Here is a 26,406-nt window from a genome sequence, read left to right on the forward strand (position 1 = left end):
CCCTGAAAGTATTGTAAGTAGATTTTCAGCATTAAACACAATTTTGTTTCAGATTTCAACTGTTAAATGTTTTAATTTGTTTTTTTCTTACTTCAGTAATATAATGATAATAAGATTTGACAGCATGTGACTCTGCAAAGAGGAGATTTCTCCTTGCTCATTGTTTCTCAAACCAATCTCCTTGCCTGAAATTTGATTTCCGAAGTGCCTTGCAGTCCTTTAGCTAGATGGTAGCAATGATTCTACTCACAGCACTTGTAATCATTTGAAATAGGAGCACACTTTTGGAGGTCTTTGGAAGCTAGAGAGATTCTTATCTATCTAGTGGTGTATTCACCAAGATGATATAATCAGTTTAACCTTTTAATATCCTTCTCTGTTAGCCAGCTGACTGCAGAAAACACCGCGACAGTATGTGCCACTGTTTGAAGTAAACAGCAGACACATTTCTTGAATGTACAGTTAACTCTTTGTGTACAGTACTGACAACATACATGCATGCCATTTTGGTGATGCATGTTATCAACTTCCATTTGTCTTGGAGGAGTTTTATCTCCTGGTTACAGCAGCACACTGCGATCAGGACTCTTGCATTCTGGTTCCATCACCGGCTCACTTTGGGCTTGTCTTCACCAACAAATTAGGTAATGTCTGAACATGACCTTGAGTAGTTGCAGTAATTAACCAGATGTTACAAATGACATAGTACTAGAGCTGGTTGAAATATGTTCTCCCTACCTGCGCACGCACCCACCCACAAATTCCATTTTCAGCAGAAATTTAAATACCAAAATTTTTTGGCTGAAACCCACAAATTGTTATTTGGAAATGCTGCCGCAATGCCTCATGGGAGTTGTAATTCAGGTGCACCTCAAGCTCCCAGTCTCCTCTCTAGTCTCTGTGTCCCACTTTATCCATTTGAAAATAGGTACAATAATACTTTTGTGTCTAGTAGGAGTGTTTGTGATTCTGATTTAACTAACAATTATGCTGTCTCTGCTACCACTCTGGTAGACAGGTATGTGTCTGGGCTGTATTATTATTTACATATTTATTTAGGAATACTATAAACAGAAAGGGTCCCAACCCTGCTTCCTGCCAGCTTTCCAAAGTTTATGGAGCAGTGCCTATGTTTATTTAAACCCCTCCCCCCAAGCTGAAAAAGCTCAGTAACTAATTCGGAAACATTTTATAGAGCAAGTGAGAAGAACCTGGGCAAAAAGGCAGAAATCAGGACTGTGGTGAGGACATTCTGAAGGATAATTCTTAAAAACTTTGTACAATGGATGATAACAGCAAAATACAACATAAAAGCATGAGTGCCCTTTTCTGGCCTGCGCTGCATTCCAATACGTGATATTGGCATTGGAACAATTTGTATAGTGGGGGTGCTCAAAGCCATTGAACAAACTGTAAACCCTGTATATGATGGAAACCACTTCAAGCCAAGGGTGCAGGAGCACCTCCAGCACCCCTAGTTCCAGCATCCCTGGTACTTGATGCAAAAAAATTTTATGACAACTCTGTGTAGTTTTCAAAACTGGACAATGGTCAAACAGAGTTCAGGGTGAGCTGGAATTTGAAATGGGAGCCGGATTGGGATTTACATGTTTTTGAGTTTCTTTGCACTGGCCAAAGGACTTAGAAGAGGGTTTTGGCTGGTAAATGGAAAAAAACAAAACCTTTTTTTGTTGCACCCCTGTTATGTTGTAATTTGACCCTGTTGTGTGCAAGCTCCTTTTCTTTATCTGACAGTCTCATTTTCTCACTAGGACACTTTCACTCCTGGGCATCATTTATTATGAATTCGCTATGAGGAGTTTCTGGACAATTCTCAACTTTCTGTCTGGTGTATCAGTCTTCATTCTATGTTTAATGCCTTTGATCGTAGCAGTGGCTAACACAAGTCACTTTTCTTGAGCCTGTTCTGCCTTCCATTAACTTTCTGGTTTTCTAGAAGTTCCTCTTTCTTTTGCCTGTGGCTTTGTAAGTTCCTATTTCACCTGCTGTTTTTCTGGTGATTTAAGCTATTGGAATTTCTTTTAAAGCAGAAATTATACTCAGTGCAACATGCTCTTTAACTCAAGTATTGTAATTTTATTTTGTCCAGCAGTTTGAATAATAGGCATAACAGAATGTCAGGAAGACCACCAAGCTGGCTGATGCAGAGCTGGATGCCCTCCTTTTTGGTGATCTCAAGCTCAAGTAAGTAGGTGTGTTCACAATACTTCCAATTCTTGCTAGCTAAAGTGAAATGAATTTTGCTGGAGGAACGATTCAAGTTTCGATGATCTAGACTCTTTCAGCATATTCTGTATTTTGCATGTGTTGTTCCCATCCAGTGAGTTACCTCATGAGAATTTATCCAAACACTGTGCGCCTCCAACTGGTAGGTAAGAAACACATTAGAATCACAAGCAGCTTTGAGGAACTGGGATAGAGTGGGATGTGTTACAGAGAATATAGCAGCTGAGTTCCTAACCATTCCAGAAAAAACCCAAAGAGGCAAAAGAACAGAATTCCCTTAACTCATTTATTGCATACATAATAAGTAAGCTGATGTTTTAGCTGTCAGGGAAGAAAAAAGGCACAGAAAGGCCAAACTATTGGATTACATGTTCTCCATTGCATAAATTAATTACATGCATCCATATAATTAAACTATTTTGCATATTTGAGGGGTTATTGTTTAACCTGACTAAAAATAGATTGTTTTCATATGCTAATTTTTTTGTTGCACAACAGTGATGTTACCTTGTGATCATGTGAATTTTCATCATCATCAAAAGAAATGTGACAGATGTGATGTAAATATTACAATGTGTTCTTACTGTTGTTTCCGGTGCCTCGTTTCCAGGCAGTAGATACCACTGTAAACAGAAGAGATGCAGCATGACTAACCCATAAGTATCCCCCATGCTGCCCAATCAATGAGTCTCAACACTGACCTGAAATGATCAAATCTAGGATTGAAAAAGTAGTTTAGTCTCAATGTCTACTCAATCTGTAGCAGCTCCACTGAGACTGCTAATAAGCATGCCTGCTGTGAAGGTGGTTTTGTGATGCAAACATTTGAGAACTAAACTGTGAACAAAATCTTCCTTCACATAAAACACTGAGCAGCCATCAGATAAGCTGGTTGCTACTGATTTGATTTCAGCCCACTGGTGGAGACATGAAAGTTCTGAATGTCATTACCATTGCTGGAATCACCAGTCCCCAACATTTGACAATACTTGGATAGAGCAGTTTAAACTCACACCACTATAGACACACATGTCAGCTGAGATAATATTCTCTTACTATAAATAAGTTACTTATTTCCATTTTTTATCAAAATAAATCAACTTATATCAGGACCATGTCATCCAGTCAAATCAAACAAACCTTCCTGTTATTCAGAGAATAGCCTTAAAAGGTGACTGTGGTCCAAATGGAGACTGATATATTATTTGATGGTTCTGGGTGACCTTTATTAGCAAAATCTACAAGCAAAAGCATTGCTAGGAATCAAGATTTCTATTCCTAGAAAGTGTAAAAAAAAAGTAGCAGCTTTTATTCAAGGAGAATGAATAAGATTCTGCTACAAACCTCAAACACAGCAAGTTATTTACACATTGCTGAGGGCAAAAGGATATTTTATTCACCATCCTTTAAATGGATATTTGCTTTGTCAACCGTCATGTGCACAGGTATATATAATAAACATGGCCACAGATAACATTTTGGTTTAAACAAATTGGAAACACTGACAACTGGAATCAACTGATTTAGTTCAACTAGTAACTCACATACCTTCCATCATCATGTGTATGAATGCTAAACATATCTGTTGCAACCAGAGGTAAGTGTTTGAAAGGGGTTTTGTAAGTGGCAAATTAATGTTGGAATCCAACTCTGGTCCACTGGAACAGAAGCAGATTTATATCAGACAGCAGCAGGCTCAATCATAGGAGTTATCTTCCCAATGTCATACTGCCTTTTTCAATGTAATATACTGTAAAGTAAATGATGTGCTCTTGGCAAGATGTAGTTGTGTTCAGTGTTAGCTATTTAGCATTACATAAATGTTCTCCTTTCAGGCTTGGGTTTGTTTGTTTTGGGGGAGGAGGGTGTTAACATTTAATCAATTTATTTAAGGAAGTTTTAACAGGTTTAAAAATCATTGACATAAAAATCATGACTGGTGTAGAGAAAGTAGATAAGGAAGTGTTGTTTACTACTTCTCATAACACAAGAACTAGGGGTCACCAAATGGAATTAATAGGCAGCAGGTTTAAAACAAATAAAAGGAAGTATTTCTTCACACAATGCACAGTCAACCTGTCGAACTCCTTGCCAGAGGATGTTGTGAAGGCCAAGACCATAACAGGGTTCAAAAAAGAACTAGATAAATTCATGGAGGATAGGTCCATCAATGGCTATTAGCCAGGATGGGCAGGAATGGTGTCCCTAGCCTCCGTTTGCCAGAAGCTGGGAATGAGCGACAGGGGATGGATCACTTGATGATTACCTGTTCTGTTCATTCCCTCTGGGGCACCTGGCACTGGCCACTGTCGCAAGACAGGATACTGGGCTAGATGGACCTTTGGTCAGACCCAGTATGGCCGTTCTTATGTTCAGTAACTGGCTCTATAGCCACACACCTATGGAAAGATATGGTGTTTCTTGAAAAGTTTATGATGATTTAGTGGATTCCTGGAAACCGCACAGAACAAAAAAATGCTTTCAACTGTCAATCCTAGAGAATATCCACTACATGCTGTCTGATGTTAAAGTTTTGCCATTTGGAAAGGAAAGAGATTTGGACCACTACGCAGAGCTCTGGGCAGATTTCTGTCCAGCAACTGTCAAGCTGAAGACATGTGAAGTTGCCATGTAGTTTCCTGAGATCTGTATTGCTACTGTTCCCTTGAGTAACAGAAATCCCTTAGTTTTATGTCAGCTGGGACTGCAAAACCTAAGGATTTGTTTTGAACACAATGTAGTTTCAGTTCCTTTTGGATATTTTATGATTGCTCAAATATTTATCCACAGCGGAGCATTCATTGGGTCTGAAAGAGAGAGTGAGAATGACTCTCTAGTCCAGTGGTTAGGTCACCTGCCTAGATGGTAGGAAATCCCAAATCCAGTCCTCCTGCTCCAATCGCTCTTTCAATATTTATACAAAGTGGAAACAGCGTGAATAGGAAATATTGAGGGAGTCCCTCACCAGAATAGCCCAGAGCTTGAGCACTCTCCTGAGAGGAGAATTGGAACAGGAGTCTCCCTTCACCCACCCTGCCTGAGAGGGGGAAAGTGAACCTGGGTCTCCCACAGCCCAAGTGAGTGCACTAACCACTAGGCTAAGTTATAAGGTGACCACCCACTACTTTTATGTGGAGGAAGGCAGATGCCCAACTCATTGCCGCAAGAAGTGGCTTTGACACATAAGCTGCCTGACTCCAGCTCATAGACTCACAGACTTTAAGGCCAGAAGGGATGATCATGATCATCTAGTCTGACCTCCAGCACATCGCAGGCCACAGAACCTTGCCCACCCATTCCTTTAGTAGGCCCATAGCCTCTGGCTAAGTTACTGGAGTACTTGATCTTGATTTAAAGGCTCCAAGTTTAGAGAATACACCATTTACTCTAGTTCAAACCAGCAAGTGACCCATGCCCCATGCTAGAGAGAAAGGTGAAATACCCCCAGGGTCTCTGCCAATCTGACCTGAGGAAAAATTCCTTCCTGATCCCAAATGTGGCAATCTGTTAGACCCTGAGCATGCTGGCAAGACATACCAGCCAGACACCTGGACAAAAACTCTCTGTAGTAACTCAGAGTCCTCCCCCTCTAGTGTCCCATCTCTGGCTGTTGGGGATACATGGTAATAGCAGTACCAAATGGGTATGATGGGGTATAGAATCCCTGAGTTTACAGATGCATTAAAAACCCTTGTTATTGGACTTGCAATTTTGTGTGTCAATTCCTTTAATATTCTTGGATGGAGATTATTTGGGGCCTCCGATTTGGTCCCATTAAGTTTTTCAAGTTTGGTTTTCACCTTGGCTGTGGTAATTTCTACTTTTATAACCTTGTTCCCAGATGGCTGGTTTCTGTGCATAGATTGAGAACAGAGATATGTCCCTCCCTGCAGACCGGATTTAGGGTAGGAGTTAGCACCCCACCTCTCTTGTTGGCATCTCCTACTGGCTATCTTCAGCAGCTCCCCACCTAGCATGAGGACTCTTGTGAATCATATTCTTAGGCGGGGAGAGATAGGCGCCTAAGAATATTGTTCTTATTCACTGTTGAGGGAACCCGGGTATCTAACTTGACTTTGTGAATCACAGTGTTGCTTCTGTGATTTTTCTAGGCACCTAAAATATAAGTGCTCTGATGCTCAGTGGTACAACACCTACATCCCTTTGTGGATCCCACCCATTGTCTCCATGTATGATTTAACAATAAAAGAAATGGCAAATGAGATCTTTAAAATAGAATGTTTTTTTCTTTTAGTGACTTGAGTGATCCACAGCCAGAAGCTCATCCAAGTGATAACTCTTGCAGTCATGTGGTGGGTAGAGATGCCTGCAGACTTAGCAGGTGAGGCCTCAGAATCACTTAAGAATTCCTCCCACCTTTCGCGTCTGTATGATATTTTAGGAAAATCTCCCCTTCTATGGAGATAAGCATCCCCTTGACCAAGGAAACCACTGTCGTTTCTATCTTTGAAATGATTACTAGGGAATCTTTGGGCTCCTATTACTTGTAAAATTTCAGAGGCTTTCAGTTTAGCCATTTGCTCTGATCAGGAACTTGTGTTCTGATTACAACCTCAAGAGAGGCATTTAAGCAGATGTGAGACCTGGTTTGCTTCAGAAGGGACATTTTCCCCCGGCACCTTTTCCCTTTCATTGGCCAGGTGATGGTCATCAGATTTGGCACAACGAAAGCAGAATTCCTCTTTTTAAGGCTGGTTGTAGGCAAGCCCCAGTTGTAGATTTTACCTTCACATATCTGAGCTGCCCAGCAACCCCCCTGCTTCTTAGGGAGGGCTCCTCCTAGTAGTTTCCTTGGCAGCCGCACTGTCTGTTCAGCTTCCCACTGGCTAAGTGAGGGGGAACCAGAAAGAGAACAACACTTCTCTGGCAAAGCTAGGCCTTGGGGAAGCAAAGCTTGAACCCCCCGGCTTTCTCCCTAAGCAGAAGCACCCTTTGCTTTCAACTGTCACCCAGAGCAGTTCACAGAGCATGGATCAATGCTCATGTAATAAGCAGAGGAGTGTTATTTTCTCTCTGTATTACGGTAGTGCCCGGAGGCCCGCAGAGACAACAAGGCCCCATGGCAGGGGTGCTGGGACAATTTGTACCGTGGGGGTGCTCAGAACCATTGACTCACACTGCAGATCTTGTATATGAGGGAAACCACTTGAAGCCAGGGGGTGCAGCAGCAGCCGGTAGGAGGTGCTGTTGTTACAGCCAGTCGCTGCCCCGAAGAGAGGAATGGAAGCGCTGCAGAAACAGCTGGACTCAGGCCGTGTCTCCTTCAAAGCGTCCCCCTCACGAAGAAGCGCCGGCTCTAGCCCCTGCCTCCGGGCAGGCCCCACTCCTCTGCCCCGGCCAGGTCTGGGCAGCTCCAGGCCCGCCACCCTCCACTGGGGGGCCGGTCCCTGAGCCCCGGAGCAGCGCGGTGGGGTGGGGGCAGGGGTCACTGGGGGGAGCAGAGGGGCGGGACCCGCAGGGTGGGAGCTGGCGCAGGTAGGGCTGGGCGCGGGGCTGGAGAGCCGCCCTCCCGAGGCAGCCACAGTCTGGCCTTACGCCGCCAGCCTTCACCGCCCCATCCCTGCCCCCCATGGCCTCTCGCGGGCCCGAGGGCTGGGGCTCCGCCCGCCCCCAGCTCGGTCCCCGCAGGTGGGCTGCGAGCGGCGGAGGAACTCCAGCTGCCGCCGGCTGCCTTCAATTTCGGCGCCACAGCGGCCTCCGGTGGCCGGCAGCTGCACTTGCAGGCGCCCTGCCTCCGGCGGCTGCGGCGCGGGCCCCGGGGAGCTCCCCGCTCTGCCTGCGGGGGGGTGCGCTGCGCCACTGCCGCTGAAGTCCCGCTTCGCTCAGGCCGCGGGCATAACAACCGGACTCGTGCAGTCCTCAGACAGGGCGCTGCCGGCGCTGGGCTGAGCCAAAGCCCAAGGCCGGCGAAGCCCAGGGGAAGTCGTGGTTGGGCTTTGGATCAGGCCCACCCGGAGAGCCCTGCCCGTCTCTCGGCTCAATGCAACAGGCGCATTCCCAGCGAGTCCAGCCTCTGGTCTGGCACTAGCCAGGCTTCAGGGAGCAGCCCGCTCAGTGTTTTCCATCGCGGGGCGCTCAAGCCTCTGGGAGAACTTCCTCCAGCTCAGCCGCCCCCAGCGAGGTGGGACATGGCTGTAGAGAGTTTAGCAGCTATTTACTGCCCAGCCCAAGGGAAGTTAATTAGAACAAGACAAATCAAGGCGGCACTAAATTTATTCTACATTTTATTTATAAACATACATTAACTATAAAAGCTGTTGCATTTTAGACAATTTTTTCCTACTTTCCAGAGGCATTTTAGAATAAATATTGTAAGTGAAGATTAGTGTCACTGTATGGAACATTAGCCCAACTAGAACAGTAATTCTTGTCCCTGCATATAAGGTGGATCCCTTTTAGCTCACCAACTATTAGGTCATGTATGGACAGCTACAGTATGTATTCCATCAATAACACTACAGAGCAGGAGTAAGGAAAACCACTATGAAAGTTTGGTAGTGAAATACATAAAATGGTTATGACAGTTATCCATGTTCTCTGAAGTAACAAGGTGGTAAATAAGCTTTTGCAAGAGCTAAAAAACATTACATTGTACTTGCTCAGCAACAATACATCACTTTGTGAAACAAACACATTTACGTGGTAGCTCAATGTAGTAAAGCATTATTTTTCCGGCAACCACAAAAAACAAAAAAATCAAACTTGTGTTTGAATTGGAAAAAGCTAGGCCTTAGCCTGACCGAACTGCCATTTGACAGGCTCCAAATGAAAAAAATAAATCAAACAAACACAAACCATTGGCAATTAGCATTTAGAAAATGTTCTGTGCTGGTGACTAGTTGTTCATTATGGAAAAACACTGTGTGGTCTAAGAATGCTGCTTTGTATTAGCTTTGGTACATATGCAATTAGCCCCACTAAAATATGTATATATGAAAAAATGAGAGAAAGGAGGGCTAAATTTTCAAGAGGCTTCAATCAGAGATCCATTTGTGCGTTTGCAACTCTGCACATAAAAACTCCAACTTGCACATGCATTTTGTCTCCAGTCATGCTTCTGCTAAAAGCACTGGGAGTTTACTACTGACTTCATTAGAAACAGACCAGACCTGTGTGACATCCAACACTTGTACACACAGGTGACTGATTTACACATCTAAATCTTATCACCTGTGTGCATAAGTGTTAATGACTAATATCAAAGGTTCACACTCAAGCATGCAAAAATGGAAGTCATGTTTTGAAAATTAGGCCCAGAATATAATAGTCACATACCCTTAGTGTAACAGTTGGAGTTAGATAGATGTAAAAAAGTACTTTATAAAAATCTGTATTTTGAATTTTCATATTGTGCATTATTTGCAATAAAGTATTATGATGACAACATGCAAAGTGTAAACATGGAAACATGAAGGTTATCAAAACATTGAACAGTAAATCATGCAGACGGTTAATCACAACATTGGATGTTGCTGTATATATCCAAAAGTTTCTTTTTTGTTATTTTTTGTAGTTTTTTTTTTTTTTTAAATAACCCCCATCTGAAGTCCTGTTAGCTTTACTCTCGGGATTTATTGCATCCATAAGTCACCACCGTGTGCAACAGCTTTGCATTTTCTAAGGCACAGTTTTAATGAAATAATATGCAACTTTCTATTAGAGAGCAACAATGTCTTAAAATTACAACATTGTACAAATGTTTTCAGTGACAAAGTATTTCTGCATGAGCACGCAACTTGCATGCAAATAACTGTCTAGCATTTTAAATAAATAGATGCTATCAATATAAACACTTAGAAAAAAAATTATTGCTCACCTAATATCCACTTTATTTCCTTTTACCAACACATCAAAAGACAATGGATGTGTACATATTCTGTCACATACAATAAGGAATCTCTTAATTTTAGTTGATCATGGTTTTAAGGCAGAATAAATAGATTTTTTCCCCCATTTTTAAAGAGCATCTTAAGCTGCTAAGTGTGATGCTCTCGAATAATTTCTCTTTATCAGCCTGCTGAAATTCACCATGTAGTACAGTTAGAAACCAGTACTGTAATATTTTACAACTGTAATATGTCAGCTAAAATGTGTCTATATTCTTGATCTCTACACCCACAGCTCCAGTTGCTGTTTCAGGGAGCTACTGGTACGCACTAATGGGAGAATATACTTATTATAATGCACAGGGTGCAACTGACCCAAATGCGCTTAACAGTTTTTGTGTTTGTTTTGTAAAATGTTACAGATTGGACCTCATCCTGCATTCTTTATACACTCACAGTCACCCCGAGTGCAATGAGAGTTGTATGTACAAGGAACACAGATTCAAGTCCACTGATGTACTGCACTGAATCACAGCTGTTTATAGTTTGACACATTCTAATTATATTGACCCTTTATGGGACCCAAAGCAACCTGTCTGGTTTGTAAATGAATTTCTACTATATAGAATCTCATTAAGGTATCAGATTCATAAGATCTTCTAATTCATTTGTAACAACTCTACTGGCCATGAGAAAATTACAAGCCAATAGATCCCCTTAGCTGTACCAACAACCCACCACTGCTAGATTCAGCTTCATCCACGCCAGCCCCCCAAGAATTTGGTAGTACTATATAATTCTGTACACGTTAAGAAAAGATTTCCTCTTTATTATCCTACTGGGGATTTTTGCAATTGCTAATGGCATACACTCTTTCAGGCTTAATGAAGGAATCTTTATTTGATAGACTATTAAGCTATATTGTTGAACATTACTTGATGTATACACACACTGAAAAAAAATCCTGATGCTAAAGGTGCAATAATTTATTTGTATAACTCCTACCCTCCACTGAAGGTAACATAAAACAAAATGTTTCAGAATTGCAGTATGTATTATTAAACTAGTGTCTTTGTGTAAAAAAGCTAAAGTTTCAGTAAGAACAGAAAAGTCACTTGTGATGTTTAGTTTTGCAAATGCACTAATTAGATGCTATCTTTAAACAATTTTTCATCTTGAATGGACATATTCTAGAACTTCCATAACAGTTCTGTGAACTTAATTTTTTAATTCCTAGAAGTATTAAAACAAAATAGGTTTATTGAATCTTTTCTGACTTTGAAAAGAGCAAAACAGATTTAAAATCATAAACTTGTTTGAAACTATGGAAAGCCTCTTTTTAAATACTTCAGATATGAATTACCAAATGTTCTTCGTACACATTATGCAAATTCACTAAGAAAGGGAAAAAAATCATACTGTGCTTTAAAGTAGCAGATGCAGCCTTTTATAGGAGCATTACAAAATGAGATGGGAGCTATGAAGTCCATGGATACGAGCTCTTACAAGTGATTGTCTGGAAGCAGCCCTAGGGACATGATGGGGAGGCTCCTTCTTGCAGAAAGTTTTTAGGACTGACATTCCTGTCACAACGTTGTTGGCTGCCCAGCAGCTAAATTAAAAAATAAAAACATAGTAACCATTACAAAGGTGACAAATCTTGACACTTTTTACTTTTGAAACAATGGAGTATATAGGATTTCCCTCATGTGACATTTATATGCAAGAAATCCTGGCAAGAGTTTGACATCTCAGTAGTGCCCCTAGTTCTATAGTCAATTAAGGGTATAAATTAGGCACCAACTTGGGGGGGGGGGAGGAAGGATATAAATATTGGCCTAGCAGGAATATATCCTTTATGTTTGAAAGACAAATGATCTCCTTTGCACTGCTAGCACATTCTGCATGCACTTCCAGCCAATTTACACACAAAATTATGGTAGAACAACATAGCAGAGGTTGATAAGTCATCTTTAGCCAATTCCATTGTGCCAATTCTGCATTATATGACTGCACACACTGATCAGAAGCAGCCTCCTCCTGTAGCCAGGCAATACACAAGTTAAAGAAGAGGGTTAACTACTTTGCCTTAGAACTTCTTTGTCAGTGTCACATGTATAACATTAATGATATGGACAAGAATATTTCTTTCCTTTCCTTTTTTTTTTAAAGTTCATCTGTATTAATTTTTGTTCTAAAAAGATAAGCTATCTATAAACTGCAGTCACTTATTTAAAAAAAAATACCCTGGCCACTTAGTTTTCTCCCTAGAAAAACAGAAGACACATTGATATACATATTTTTTGTATGTAAAGTTTCTAAACTGGTGTATTCATTATGAAAAAGTAATTTGGAGCTTCAGGCAAACTTCTGGTAGGCAGCTGTTCTGCAAGTGTGTCCATACCCCTCTCAGCCTCTTATTTGCACAACTTCTGGTTAGTGTAAGAGCACTAACATTGTAGTATCCTGTCCTCTATTTCAGACAAATGGTCTTCCAAATTTTTTATATATAAATAAAAGCCAGACAAAATACAGATAAACTATTTCAACCGTTGAAGGTCAACAAAATCAATCCCTCTAGAACGCCTACACTTGGACTATTTGTCCACTTTTGGAACTCAAGCACAAGTGGGTAAATTTTAAAAATTTTGAAAAAAATAAAAGCTCCTGAGCAGAGACACTGCAGAAAGAGGCCAATTTTCAGTTTAGAAAAAACACCTGAAGGTAAGCTACGAAATTCTGAAAATAGTATTTGTATTACTCTAGCACCTAGGAGCCCTAGTTATGAATCAGAACCCCATTTCACTAGGCACTGTACAAACAAAGAATATGAATTTGTAATGAAAACAAAGAACCTTAAATCACATATGCACAAGTGACATCTCTGTAATACATTGTATTTTCTTCTACTTCCTGGCACAAAGTTGTAACAAAATTGCAGAAGAGAACTGCTACCTCACATATACTCAGTAATAATACTCAACAGTGCCCTCTCTTGTAAATGGGACCACAACCCTCTTTCCAAATAATAAATAAATAAATAAATAAATAATTGGGAGAGAAGAAAAAAAATATTGAATTTTATTCCAATTTTTATATATAGCTAGAAACATAGGTATATACACTTATGGCCAGTTCCTCACCAACTTGAGTAAGATTTTGCATGATCAAGCCTATAGATATGAAGAAGTATTTCTAAGTTTTCTAATGTTGTTTGGTTTGATATAAGGTGCCTAAAAGAGTTTCATAACAGAAATAAAAGAAACTGTGCAAATGAATGAGAGGCTGTACAACAGCACCCTCTATGTCTAAGAATATGGAAATATTTCTAAACTCGAAAATCAAAACATTAGGATTGAGTACAAGTTGTGGGTGGACCAGAGTATTTTTGTTCCTTGATTTATAAAGCCAGACTTCTTTTGGGAGGGGAGGAAATAATATGGGGGAAGGAAGAGGACCCTGTGTTTTGTCCCATCAATAGCAAACATTTCCTGGATATTCAGTATTCAACAGAAATTTCAGATCAAGTCTAGGATGGTGTCCTGTGTTTTTCTCCACACTCCCTTCCTTTCATGCAGAGTAAAAGTGAAGTGAATATCCTATGTATCTGACTATGTGCTGGGAGGAGGGAAAGGAAGGAAAGGGGCTAAAAATTCTATAGTAATTTGATATCAATCATATGTAGATGGCATAGTAGATAGGAACAAAATCTGGCCTACACCAAGTGGTAGCAACTCTCCAATGACAAGTGAGAGATCCATGAACAGGAATCTCAAAGACATACAAGGTCTGAGTGTGCTGCAGAGGCCAGGTATTTAGACATTAAATGGGATGGCATGTCTAATACTTCTTAACAGGGACCCTTCTGCCAATTAAAGAGCAATGTTCATGGGCTCTGATGTCCTTTTTGGACAGAAAGAGGATCAAAGTGGGGCAGCGTGGTGGTAGGGATGACCAGACCTCCCGTTTTTAAAGGGACAGTCCCATATTTAAGCCCTCCCACAGGTGTCCCGACTTTTTCCTAAAAGCGGGTAAATTGTCCCGCATTTTCTGTCTCCCCCTCATCAGTATTGGTGGGTCCTGCTGCTGGCCAGATCCCTGCTTGCCAGCCTCCCGCCCACGAGCGGTGAGTGTAAGGGGGGGTCCAGTGGCCAGTGATAGGGGTGGGTGTGGAAGGCTGATGGCGGGGTGAAGATACAGCGCACGGGGCCATCTGCTCTCCCTGCTGGCCTGTCAGCGCAGCCCCTGCTGCATGCTGGCTCTCAGCCAGCAGGGCCCAGCCCCCATCCCGTTTCCGGCTGGCGCTGGCTGTGCATTGCGAGCTGCGGTGGCTGGTGAGTGCAGGCAGGTGCCAGGCGGCGGCTGGTTACGTGTCGCCTCTGATGCCCACCCATCAGCCCTTTATGTGCTTCCCCTCTCACTGTCCTCTCCCTGCTTTGCCCCTTTACCCCCCTCCAGCCCCGCTGCTCCTCCACATTCCCCCCAGAAGGAGGCATCCAACTCCCAGAGCTGTGCGGAGAACCAGCCTCTGGGCAGAGTGCTCAGCTCACCAACAGCCTGGCTGGCAGGCTCCTTCCTCCCCCCACAGCCTCTGGCTGGGCCGGCACCCCAGGAAAGCCCCAAACCCTCTGGCTCTGAGCACTAGCCAGGAGGAGCCGAGCCCTGCATTTGCCAAAGCTCTGCACAGCGCTAGTATAGGGCAGCCTCTCCACCCCTCAGCTAAGGTCTGGAATGGTGGCGAGGGAGGGGGGAAGGGGGAGAGTGATTTCCAGCCTGTTCATGCCTGCAGGCTCCACAGCAGCCCCCAGGGCAAGGGCTTAGCACCCTCTTCACCTGCCCCTCCTTCCGCCCTGGGTTCTGCCCCAGGGAGCAAGGGGCTGCTCTGTCCCCTAGGCACCCTCTCCTGCTGAGCCACCTCTCTGGATGGTGGTTCACTGAAACCTCTGCAGTCAGGTTCCCTGGGCCCTGGTGCATGATGAAGCCTTAGGGCTTAACCCCTTCCTGCCCACGCTGTAACCAGAGGCAGCTGGGTTATGTTGGTGGCCAGCAGCAGCCTGGAGGCGTTAGCTGCCTTTCAATGCTGTGCAGGTAGGAAGGGACGAGCTGCTTCCAGCCAGGGGGAAGAGATGAATTCTGCAAAGACATGGGCCAGGTCACCTGTTTCCTCCCTCCTCCCCTGTCTTGAAGCAGCTCCCATCCCTTTCCTCCCAACAGTGCTGAAAAGCTGCTGCTGACCACATTCTGGTGTGAGCCCTGGCAGAAATCTGGGGGCGGGGGAATTGTGACCCTGCATGCTCCCCCTCATGTTGCCTCGGAAGGATGCGGTGCCAGGAGAGGCAGGCCTGTCCCGGGGCCAAGCCAGGCATGGATGGCGGAGAGTGCAGGGCAGGGAGGGTTGGGTCAGTTGGTCAACCAGGAGTGTGTGTCACCTCTCCCCATATGTGTGTATAGGGGGAAGGTGTGTGTGTGTGTGTGTGTCACCTCTCTCCCCATGTGAACTCTAAAGCCTTAAAGATAAGAAGGTAAACAAAAAGAATCCAACTACACAGTGTTTCTTTTTAACAGAGGCTCAGTCAGCTTGATGTTAATTTGAATGTTTGTACTGCATAGTTCTGATTGATTGCCGTTGAACTCGCCTGAATATCAGTAATTGTACCAGGTTTCCTGTATTCAGCAAAGGGAAATACGGTCACCCTAGGCAGTGGTGAACACCTTCAAGGCTGTTACACAGGGAAACTTCCCATCCTCTCAAAAATATGAACAGCAATTAAAAACTGAGTAAGTTTACAATACCGAACATTATTCATGCATTACATTGCAAAGCTAAAATAAAGGGCGACTAGGGCAAAGAGATTTTTGATGGCAATGGACAGTAACAGCAGCTTAATATTGTTATGTTACATATGAACATATGCACAGTTAGTAAATAACTAAACATCTTCCAACAAGAATGACAGGATTAACTCTAGAATGTAGTGTGGAAGGAAAGACACCATGGACACCTTAAAACGCAATCTTATCTTATATTTTATCTTATCTTAAAATGCAGTCTGGTACTTACTTCTGGATCTGACGTAACAATCATTGCAGTTGAGAAGACCATTTCTAATCCTGACATCTGTTCCACTTGCTGCATCTCCAAGCTCTCCCTTGCAAATTCCACACTATTGGTTGAAGAAGAATGGAGAGAGTAAGGTTTATGGGACAGGTTTCTTTTTCTCTATCTCATTTTTTCCAAGGTTTGGATTTTCATTTCATGAGTTCCTTGTGAGGTGAAAAAAAGATTTCCTGTGGTCTAAAAGCAGGGTTTTCAGAGCACGCTACATTTAGGGCGTGATCCCATAAGTCTTCACTTAGACTAAATGCACATTAAAATTAATAAGGATTTTGCCTGAGACGTTACTATAGAACTGAGCCCTTTGTGACAGGCAAACCTCAGAAAGGTCAGAGGTTGTAAAGATGAAGATGGTTATTGAACGCTTATCTGAATGTATGCTGTGTAAATCAGGCTGGAGATGTGAGACCAGGTGTTCTCTTGAGATTTCTAGAAATCACCAACTTAGCTGACTGAGAAATACCATAAGAACAGTCTCTCTTAGACTAGTTCTACTTGAGGTCTTGGTGAAAATCAGAAAAGCACATTCATGAAGACACTGGACAATGCCTGCATGCATATCCCTTTCTGAGGCAGAAGCAAATTTCAGTTTGAGGCAAAGGTTAGATTTGGTTTTTATTTTAGAGGAACAGGTTTGTCCACCTTTACTTATATGCTGCCTCCTTTACAAAGTAAAAGCTGGGAGCAGCAATTTGGGATCTATGGGATATTTTTGATTAAGATGTTGGTTAAAAAATTCTGCAATCGTTTTTCAGCTACCTAGTCAATATCATCATGGAGGCACTGCAATTTTACCTGTTTCTTCCCATATATAGTAGGAAGAAGAAAAAATTAAAAATCATTTGCATGTAATACAAAGGTCACAAAGTACCAAGTACATTGTACTAGTGCAAACATTTGAAATGGGAGCAAGTGATGGAATGTTTAATGCGTCTTCCTTCCATCCAACACTTACATTCTATCTAAACAGAGATCTTAAACTGTTTAGCAGCTAATTAGTAAGAAGTCTAATCTGTTCAAATATAGTTCTCTAGAAAAGTGTCGGCACAGTTTCAAACCTCAGTGACTGGGTCACAGAAAATGTTTCTTGATGTAGGGTTTGCTTTGCATCTGAATCTCAGGTGTGCTCAATAGCCAACATATACTTCACAAGACAATGTGTAAAAGAACAGAAATTAAAGTGACAGGTACTTTATCTAGCTATAAGCATTTCTAAACTGACAGAGTATAATTCATATATAATTTTTTAAAGATGCTAAGCAGTGAAGGCTCTCCCAAGATGAATCTGATCACTTGAAAACGGGTGGGGCGGGGGAGTTGGTCACAATTACTTTGAAAGATTCATTTGGTAAATTATTTAAGCACAGTTCATCAGATACCAGCATTCAAATATTTTATACTTGGGAAATGACATGTAAACTGGACATTAACCAGTGTTCTAACTTCTGTTATTTGAGATTGTGGAATAATATCTGCGCAGTTACTTGCTAATAAATCACAGGTCTTGGTTCAATTAATAGAACCCTTGATGTAACTAATTGATAGGAAAGAAACAAATTTACACCATTCTAATTCCTCTTCAATACAAATGCATAACAGTGGTGCAGAATAATAACTTCCTCTTCCTTCCATTTCCAGTGTTCACGATCACTAATTACAACATACTTTCTTCCCACAGTAACCATGACACAGGTAGCATGAAATCTTTTTTAAACAACCAAGATAATAATGAAGTCATACCCTGAAGCAATTAATGTGAAAATATAGACCAAGTGTTTCAATAATCATGGCAGCTCCTTTTCCAAGAGGAAGACGACAGGTAGAACATAGTTTCTTTCCACTGACAGACCTAAAAGACAATATATATTTTTTTAAAAATTTAAGAGCAATATGTGGCAGAGAGCAAACAAATGTTTATGCAGTTTTATTAAGAGTGGCCTGGAAGAATGAGTGAAGTGTTGGGAGTCAGGTGATCCTGAGTTATAATCCTAGCTCTGCCACTGACTCACTGTGTGGTCTGGGTCAAGCCACTGCATCTCTCTGCCTCAGTTTCCCCATTTGTAAAAATGGGAATAATGCTTATAAACTTATCTCACAGTTGTGCTGTGAAGATTCACTTGCTAGGGGGAGATGGACTTTCACTGGGACCTGAAGTGCTTTTGATAGTCTCGCCTCCTTAAGTGTCTGTATAGTGCTTAGAAGATGTACCGCATCTACATGCCAAGTCAGAAAGAGAAGGTGCAAATTGCTTAAATATGACGGCACCGTTGATGGAGTTAAACAAAAGGAATTACTACTGTGGATTATTTTTACCCTAACTGAAGATGTAACAATCCAACTGGAAATACACGTGGATTGTCAATGTTACTAGCTTAGCACACTTTTAGATAACACTGAATTTTTTTCAAGTAACTTAACAGTTAAGTTTCAAATAATAAAATAATTCAGAAACTCACTTCTCCATCAGGGAAAACTAAGCCACTGAGTTTCTGAATTATTTACAACCAAACTGTTAGCATGACATTTTTTCAAACAATTTACCTAAGTGTGTTTTAAATCTTTCCTCAAGGCTCAGCTTTGCCATGATGCCTGTAAGAAATCATCCAGTTAACAACAGTGATTGTTGGGGGACAACTGGGAATAGCTGGTACTTACAATTGTCATTTAAAAAAATATTTATAAAGTATGTAAAATTGTATATGCTTGAATATATTCCTCTCTCCTCATTCCTTCCACACGCTGATTATATTTTTAGATTTTTAGTTCTTCAGAACAGGAAGTGTGTGACTGGTTTTGTGTTTGTACATTGCTTAGCAACATGGGCCCTGATTCTGAAAGGGACCTTGTCTCTTGGCACTAGTGTATTAACAATACTAAGCAGTAATAAATCAGCCATTGGGTAGAGGTAGGAGAGAAATTTCTCAAAGATTCATGAGGTTCAAATGAATGCTTTGATGTGTGTGCTTGAGCAGTGATAAGACAACATACAGTACTTACCCTTACCTTTATTTGTGCCACAACATAACAATAAGCCACAAAAGAGTGTGTATTTGTAGTCCATTGATGTATACCTTGGCTATATTATGGGAGAACAAAGGCAAATGCCTCTTTATCCACCAGAAAAGTGCATTAACGCAAACCCTGCACTAGGTTATTGCTATTGGAATACGGATTGTTATATTTTACTTAAAAAAAAAAAACAGCCTTAAAATATAGTTTTGGGTGTTTATGCAATATATCCTTCCACTATGTCAAGTACTTCCTAATAAAAAGATAAGAGAAAAGTAAGAGGAAAAAGGTTACAAACAAACACATTCCTCCATCTCTCTTTTAGCTTCCCAAAGAGAAGCAATAACCAGACGTTGGCAACATCAGGCAGGCAGAAGTCTAAAACTAACAGGCAAAAGTTTTGTGCTTTGTTCTGAAAAGTTGGCCTTAACATCCCATGAGCAGCCACACTTATAAATGAAAAATATCATGGACCTCAAATCAGGAGATCTTTGAAGAGATCTCTTAGCAGAAAAGTCAAATATCTCCAGATTCATGATATAAGGATGCTGTGTTAATTGGCATAAAATCATCTCAGAGCATTTCCATACAATCAGTATAGAGAGGAATCAAGAGGGCATAGATGAAAGTCATCTTGGTGCTGTAAGTTAGTCTCAAAGTACACTAAATCCTCAAACAGATGCCACATCTGCATGTGTTAAACCATTTTTTAGAACAAATACTATACCACTTTAAATGAATGTGACTTGGAATTACCAATTGCTGCTAAGATGCTGCAATTCATAGATCACTAGGATGAAACAGCCTCTTTATTACAAGCACTGAACACTAAGATGTAAGACATTTAAATCTCTACATTAAAATCCTTCAGAGAATCAGTTCTGCAGTGATCAAAAATAGTAGCAATAGATTAAAAGTAAAGAATGAATTTGGCAGGTAGCCTAAGAAAAGATTAACTTTGATATTTTTTTTTAATCTTCAGAGACCTGATTTTCAGGAGTGCTGAAAATATGCAGTTCTCATGGATTTTAAGGGGAATTGAAAGCATATAGCCTCTCTAAAAACTAGGTCACTCATTTGTAGACCCTTTGGGGAAGGACTATATTCACTTTGGGTGAGTCTCACACCCTGCCCTGGCCCCTTTATGCTGGGTAAAAAGGGCTAGAAGCAGTCTTAAAAGGACTCTAAAAGCCTCTGCTCCAGCTGGGGAAGAATTTCCTCAGCAAAGGAACTGAAGACAGCTGCAGGTGTCTTCCAAAGACTCCTACACAAGCCCTGTCACAGGAGGCATACTGGGGGTGGGAGGGACATGTAAGGGATGGGTGGGCATGTGGTTGTAGTAGGTAGTGTTGGAATGATTCTGGGCAGCTCTGCTGGCCAGGGACAGGCCTACAGATTTATCCAAATTACACTGGGGCAGCTCTGCCCTCTGAAACAGCCTAGGATTGGGAAGGCATAAAGGTGGCTTAAAGCCACCACCGCTTGGGTTGAATATTCTGCACAGCCTGGAAACTCCTGCTGTGAGTCTAGTACACTGCTAAGCACACTGTGGGAAACTGCTTAAAATATATTACAGCTAGACTTGCAGGGCTACATTTACAAAGAGGGATCTGAACACAGAGCACACACATTAAAAAACAATCCCAAACTAATCAAAATCTGGTTACATTAATGCTTTCAATTTTCACATTTTTCTTAATGGAGCAGATGCTACTGTGGACCTCACTGAGGAAGCAGAAACACTGGGATGGGCCTGGGGCAAACTGAAAGTGTAATTGCATTTTAACCATTTTAGTCTTCTAATTGTATCCAAATTAAGTCTGTGCATGCAAACATAATTAATTTTGGATTTATTTAAAGGCATTTTGCAGGGTACAAGGTAGGGATATAAATATCATTTAAAAAGTTAATGGTTTAAATGATTAAAATTCTACCCTTTGAATGGTTAACTGATTAAAAGGAGTGGGGCTGGGGTTGCTTTGGCTGGCGAGGCCAGGGCTGGGGTCATTCAGCTGGCTGTGGGGCAGCTGACCAACTGGCAGGGTGGGGCCGGGTCTGGCGCTGCATGGCTAGAACCAGGGTCCGGCCGGCAAGGGCGGGGGTCTCGCATGGCAGGGCCAGGGTCCGGCTGGTGGGGCGCAGCTGGGGCCAGGGCCAGGATCGGGCCGGCATGGTGCAGCTGGGGGTTAACAGTTAAAGTCGGTTAACCAGTAAGCTTAATGCTTACTGGTTAACATTTTACATCCCTAGTATAAGGTGGCTCAGTGGGATAGAACACCATTCTCCTCTAGGTCACAGATTCAAATCTAGTCTATTACTGGCAGGGATCATATGTTATTACCACTTCATAACTATTTATTGTTAGCCTAACATATCTGAAATCTAGTTCCTCGAAGACCTGAATCTAGATCTCTAGAAAGAAGCTTCATCATAATCACTACCCTTACTGGGAGTATCAGCAGAGAAGCCAAGTATTAGGGTTGAGAGGTCTCTGGAGATTAAGACATCCAGGCCAACGTTGAGTTGCAATGTGCAGACTGCTGTATTTTGGCATTCATTACCATTTCTGGTACTGCTGATAGAGTACTTCAATGACTAGTGTGAATCTGACATCTTCCAGGAGTCCTAGAAATTCACTTAAAAGTTCAATTAATAACAAAAACCTAGGTTGCAATGCTTAGTTCTCATTTGCCTGCAAATTCAATTGCTGAGGGAATCCTTAGATTAAAAATCATTTTAAAATAGATTTAATTACAAAGAGTGAAAATAAAAACTGAGTATTTTACTCTGCAAATTGGGTCTCCAGGAGAAGAATTAAAAAAAAAAAAAAAAGCCAAAGAGCAAAAACATATCACAGTTCTATTTTTGAAACAAACACTTGTTGAGAGGATTGGAATTTTATTAAAAAGTGTTTATTTCTATCAACCATGGTAAAGTGAAGCATTCACTTGCCACTGATTTTCTTCTGATTGCAGAAGCAGTTGGTTGAACAAAGGAACAAGTGAATTTTAGGCACTGTGGGTAAAATTTTCCAAACCACCTAAGCGATTTAGGAGACTAAATCCCATTTACAAAAGCGACTTGGGCATTTAGGACCCTAAGTCTTATAGAAAGTCAATGTGACTTAGGTTCCTAAGTTGCTTAGACTGCAACTATATGCACAAACACTGTTTCCTATGATTTAGATTTTGCTCTGCAAGTGAGGAGGTTTTTTGTGCAATTACATACGCAAACATCTCCTTTTTCCAATACATTCATCACATTACATTTTTGAAAATGTAACCCACACTGTTTTATCATGTTTCTGGAGATAATTTGATTCCCAGTGCCAGAAATCATTATGTTCCCCTCAGCAAATGCTAATTTAAGCAGTAGTCAGATTGCCTGCATTTTGGTACCCCTTTCGGAATACGAACTATAAAGCTTTCAGTAAGCTTCCTCCCTTTACACCAAAGTATAATAAAATGCAACTGAGAGGCTACACAATAAACCTTAAAGTTCGGTACTGCTAAAACCACTTTCCTATATAGACAGAAATATTTTAAGATTCACTCCAGATGCCCCATTTGTCCATAAAAATGAAAAAGTGGCCACATTTCATTTCTGGAGAAAAAAGGAAATAGGCATTTTAATTGGAATATGTGAAAGTCAGTATTGTAAACATGGCAACACTGTTTTCATTTACTGTACTTTTACTCTCCCAATCAATGATAAAGCCCAGTGGAGCCTCCACCATCTTCAGTCCACCAAAACTACTGTTATGACACTCCTCAAAGATCTCTTCTTGTCCAGGTCTTGGCAACCTTGATGAATTTATTCCATTTTTATCCTCCCTGACCTGACCAGCTCTTTCTCAAAGTTTTATCTTCCTTTGGTTTTCACATCTAGTTCCTCTCTTTGCCCTCCTCCTACCTCTATGACTTCATTCAGTGTCTCTCAAAGGGTCCTCCTCTCCTCCCCCCTCCATTCTCCATATGAGGGCATCATGGGACCCACTTATTCTATCATCACACTCTTTTCCTAGGTTAACTTATCTCCCCATATGGTTTTAACTATCATCTCTACACCAAAGACTTAAATCATTTTTATTCTTCTAATCTGTCTCTCTCTCCATCCAATTCTGCATCTCACCCTGTCTCTTCAAATTATTCTCCTGGATGTCTCACCACTAATTTAAAAACTCAACATGGCCAAAAATGAACTCTTTATCCCAGGCCCACCCTATCCTGCCTCCTGTCGTCAGTCACTGTTGATGACATTGCCATCCGCCTTATCAGTCAGGTTCATAACCTGGAAGAATGGGGGTTATTTTTGCCATAAACATCCAGGCCACATCCAAACCTTGCAGCTTCTCTCTCTAACATTTGTAAGATCTAATCTTTTTTGTTTCAGTCCCTACAGTTAAAACCCTCATCCATATACCCGTCTTCCATCTTGATTATTCCTGCTCTAGCTTCCCAGATACCCACATTATCCCTTTTAAATCCATAAAAAATGGTGGTCTGATCATCTTTGTCTGTTGCTCCAAGCTTGTTGGCCACTCTTTGAAAACCCCCACTGGCTTCCCATTCTCTATCACATTGAGTTCAAGCTTCTTACCATCACCGCCAAAGGCCACACAGCTCTACTTTTCCCTCCACTTACTTTATTGTTTTACCCTGCTCCTTCCCCCATTTGTATGCTGCTTCCACAAGCAGCTTCACACTCTTCCATGCCATCCCTTATACATGGAATGACCTTGCTGAGTGAATCAGTAAATCTACTATCCTCTTCCTTCAAACCCCTCTAAGGCCTTGTGATGCCTACAAGAAATTGGCCAACTAATAAATGCAATGTAGCGGGGTACTTGGCAGAGTTGATATTTAAAGATATTTTTAAATCTGTATGTTTTAATGCCCTTCTTCTACCCTTCCTTCGTCCATCTTCTTCGCTTGTAAACTCTCAGGGAGTGACTATATCTTTTTGTGTGTGTTGACAGTATTTAGAATATTGTCAGCACTACCATAATACAGATCACCACCACCAAAACTAATGAGGCTAGACCAATTTTTCAGGTCTGTATATTGATTACAACGCGTAAAATATTTAAATTCTATAAATTAAGTGTTTTAGAAATAATAATCCCAGAATATTTAAAAGAAAGGTATTTTCATGATTTTAATGGGAGTAATGACATGACATCCAGTCCCTTGTTTCCAACACACACATAGTTGATTTAGTTCAGTTAATCTGAAGTCCCTAGAAAAGGGACTCAAACCAGGGCACAACGGCTAAAACTATGAAGAAATAATCCAGAGTTTAAATAAAGCAAAATATTGTTATGAGCTCGGTGAAACCTGTTATGGGTTGAGATTGACAAGTGTGAACTCTGCTTTCTGTTAACATAATCATAAACTTAAGCCCCACGTAAGGAAAAGGAGTATGTGGCCCTGCCCAGGAGCCTTTGCTGAGTATTGTTTTTGGGAGTGGTGAGGTGACGTATGGGAGGACAGAACAGACTGGGTGGGGGGGGGAAGACGTGGGGTAAGACACACAGAGAGAGCCTGAAGGAACAGCTGAAAGCACTGTGGCCAACCTTGGAAGAAACCTGTAGCGAGGTTTTTAGGTCAGGGATACAGGTGTGGATCAAAAAGAGGGCCTCAACATATTCTGCAAGCAACAACAACAACAAAAAATCCCATCTGCCATTAGATTATTAGCATTAGCAAAAACAAGAGGAGAGGTTGAAAATAAGGCACCAGTGGTTCCACTGCCAATGCAAATAGCACTGGCAGGAGGACACACTGTGTAACGAACTGTAGGAGAAATATTCTGCGTTATTTCAAATCATACAACAAGGAGAGCTTCATGAGACATTAAACCAATATAAATAAATACTAGAATCAAACACCACCCTCCATTCAACCCTCCATAACCCTTTGCTAAACATTTAGTTTAGGTTGGCACTTATGTCTCATTGGGAGCTGCGTTGCTCTCTGTGTGAGAGAATTAGGCCTCTAAAAGATTAGCATGAGTGTAGGGATATCAAAGGAACCAACATGTGCTTCAAGTCTGGGAATTAAGGACAGGATTTCTGTCAACAAATGTTGAAAAATTTCAGTCTCATGAAGAGCTTCCCCAACTAAGCTTAAATAAATATACTTTCCCTACTCCAGCTAGAAGCTGGATTAAATTTGAAAACCCTAAACACAGCTGAAAACACTTGAAGTGATATTTTGATACTAGTGAATCAAGATTAGTGTTGCATATAGGGGGAGAATGGAGCAATTTATAATCAAGATCCCCACACTCTGCCTCTTTTCTAGTTTTTTGCCGGAGGTATTGGACACATAGACCAAAACCTGAATTGTTTTTCACTTAAATTGTGCTGCCGAAAAGCTCTACTATGTGCGTTTCACAGTAGGTAACAGACATGAACAACAAGAGTGGTAGCTCCCACAAAATCGGACCCTGCTGCTCCAAAGCACTTAAGCATGTGCTTAAACTTTAAGCATGTGACTAATCCTGAGCCAATGGATGCCCTCTTGTGTTATAGGTAAGCACATGCTTAAATGCTTTGTTGGACTAAGGCTTATATTATATTTGGAATTTTATAGCAATGTTGAGTCCCATAAACTAACGTTTGCACTGAACTGCATTATGGGGGAAAAAGAACTAAAAATGTATGATGATGGAAAATTACTTATTGCAGGGGACATTTGAAAATACCAACAACATTAAAATAATATTAATAGAATTGAACTGCTACAATTTATCTTTGAAGTTTCCCTAAAAGTTATATTTTAAAAGAATTAGTCAGTCTTCAAAATTCCTTATTGACCTTTGGTACCTGTTGGGTGAGTGGCTTTGAGGTGTAGGAGAACATGGAGATGACAGTCCAGGCCTGAAATTCTCATGACAGCCTGTCCTAAAATACAGAAGAGAAAGTTACAGTAAGATGAAAAATAAATAAATAAATATTCTAGCAGTCTCATACGGATGAGGTAAAAATAAGCCAGAATTAAAATTTAGCTCTGCTGCTTAAATGCAATCTCTATAGTTAGTAAACTATAATATAAACACTCACTGTTATTTTGACATAAAGAAGAATATATAATTTTTTGGAGTGTCGATCTAGCAAGAATAATTATTCATACTGAACAGTAACTTCATCGCAGGCCCCCAAAAAACTAAACAACAAGAGATGCA

At 41.2% G+C, this 26,406-nt stretch overlaps 1 protein-coding gene across 18 annotated transcripts in view; it reads right to left on the minus strand.

Moving 5' to 3' along the window:
* Positions 1-8,475: 8,475 nt before the first annotated feature.
* Positions 8,476-26,406, minus strand: part of LIMCH1 (LIM and calponin homology domains 1) — a 339,019-nt gene continuing 321,088 nt past the window's right edge. For 15 of the 18 annotated variants that reach the window (XM_073342172.2, XM_073342171.2, XM_073342170.2 and 12 more), the window contains 4 exons: positions 26,039-26,125; positions 17,950-18,058; positions 16,156-16,258; positions 8,476-11,706 (listed from right to left, as the gene is read on the minus strand). In XM_073342172.2, coding sequence (XP_073198273.1) covers positions 11,681-11,706; positions 16,156-16,258; positions 17,950-18,058; positions 26,039-26,125 — 325 coding nt within the window. In that variant the 3' untranslated portion in view covers positions 8,476-11,680. The remainder of the gene's footprint in view (positions 11,707-16,155; positions 16,259-17,949; positions 18,059-26,038; positions 26,126-26,406) is intronic. The other 3 variants (XM_073342182.2, XM_073342181.2, XM_073342165.2) reach the window with 1 other exon arrangement.

Source organism: Lepidochelys kempii, chromosome 4 (genome assembly GCF_965140285.1).
Source record: "Lepidochelys kempii isolate rLepKem1 chromosome 4, rLepKem1.hap1, whole genome shotgun sequence".
Classification (NCBI taxonomy): Eukaryota; Metazoa; Chordata; order Testudines; family Cheloniidae; genus Lepidochelys; species Lepidochelys kempii.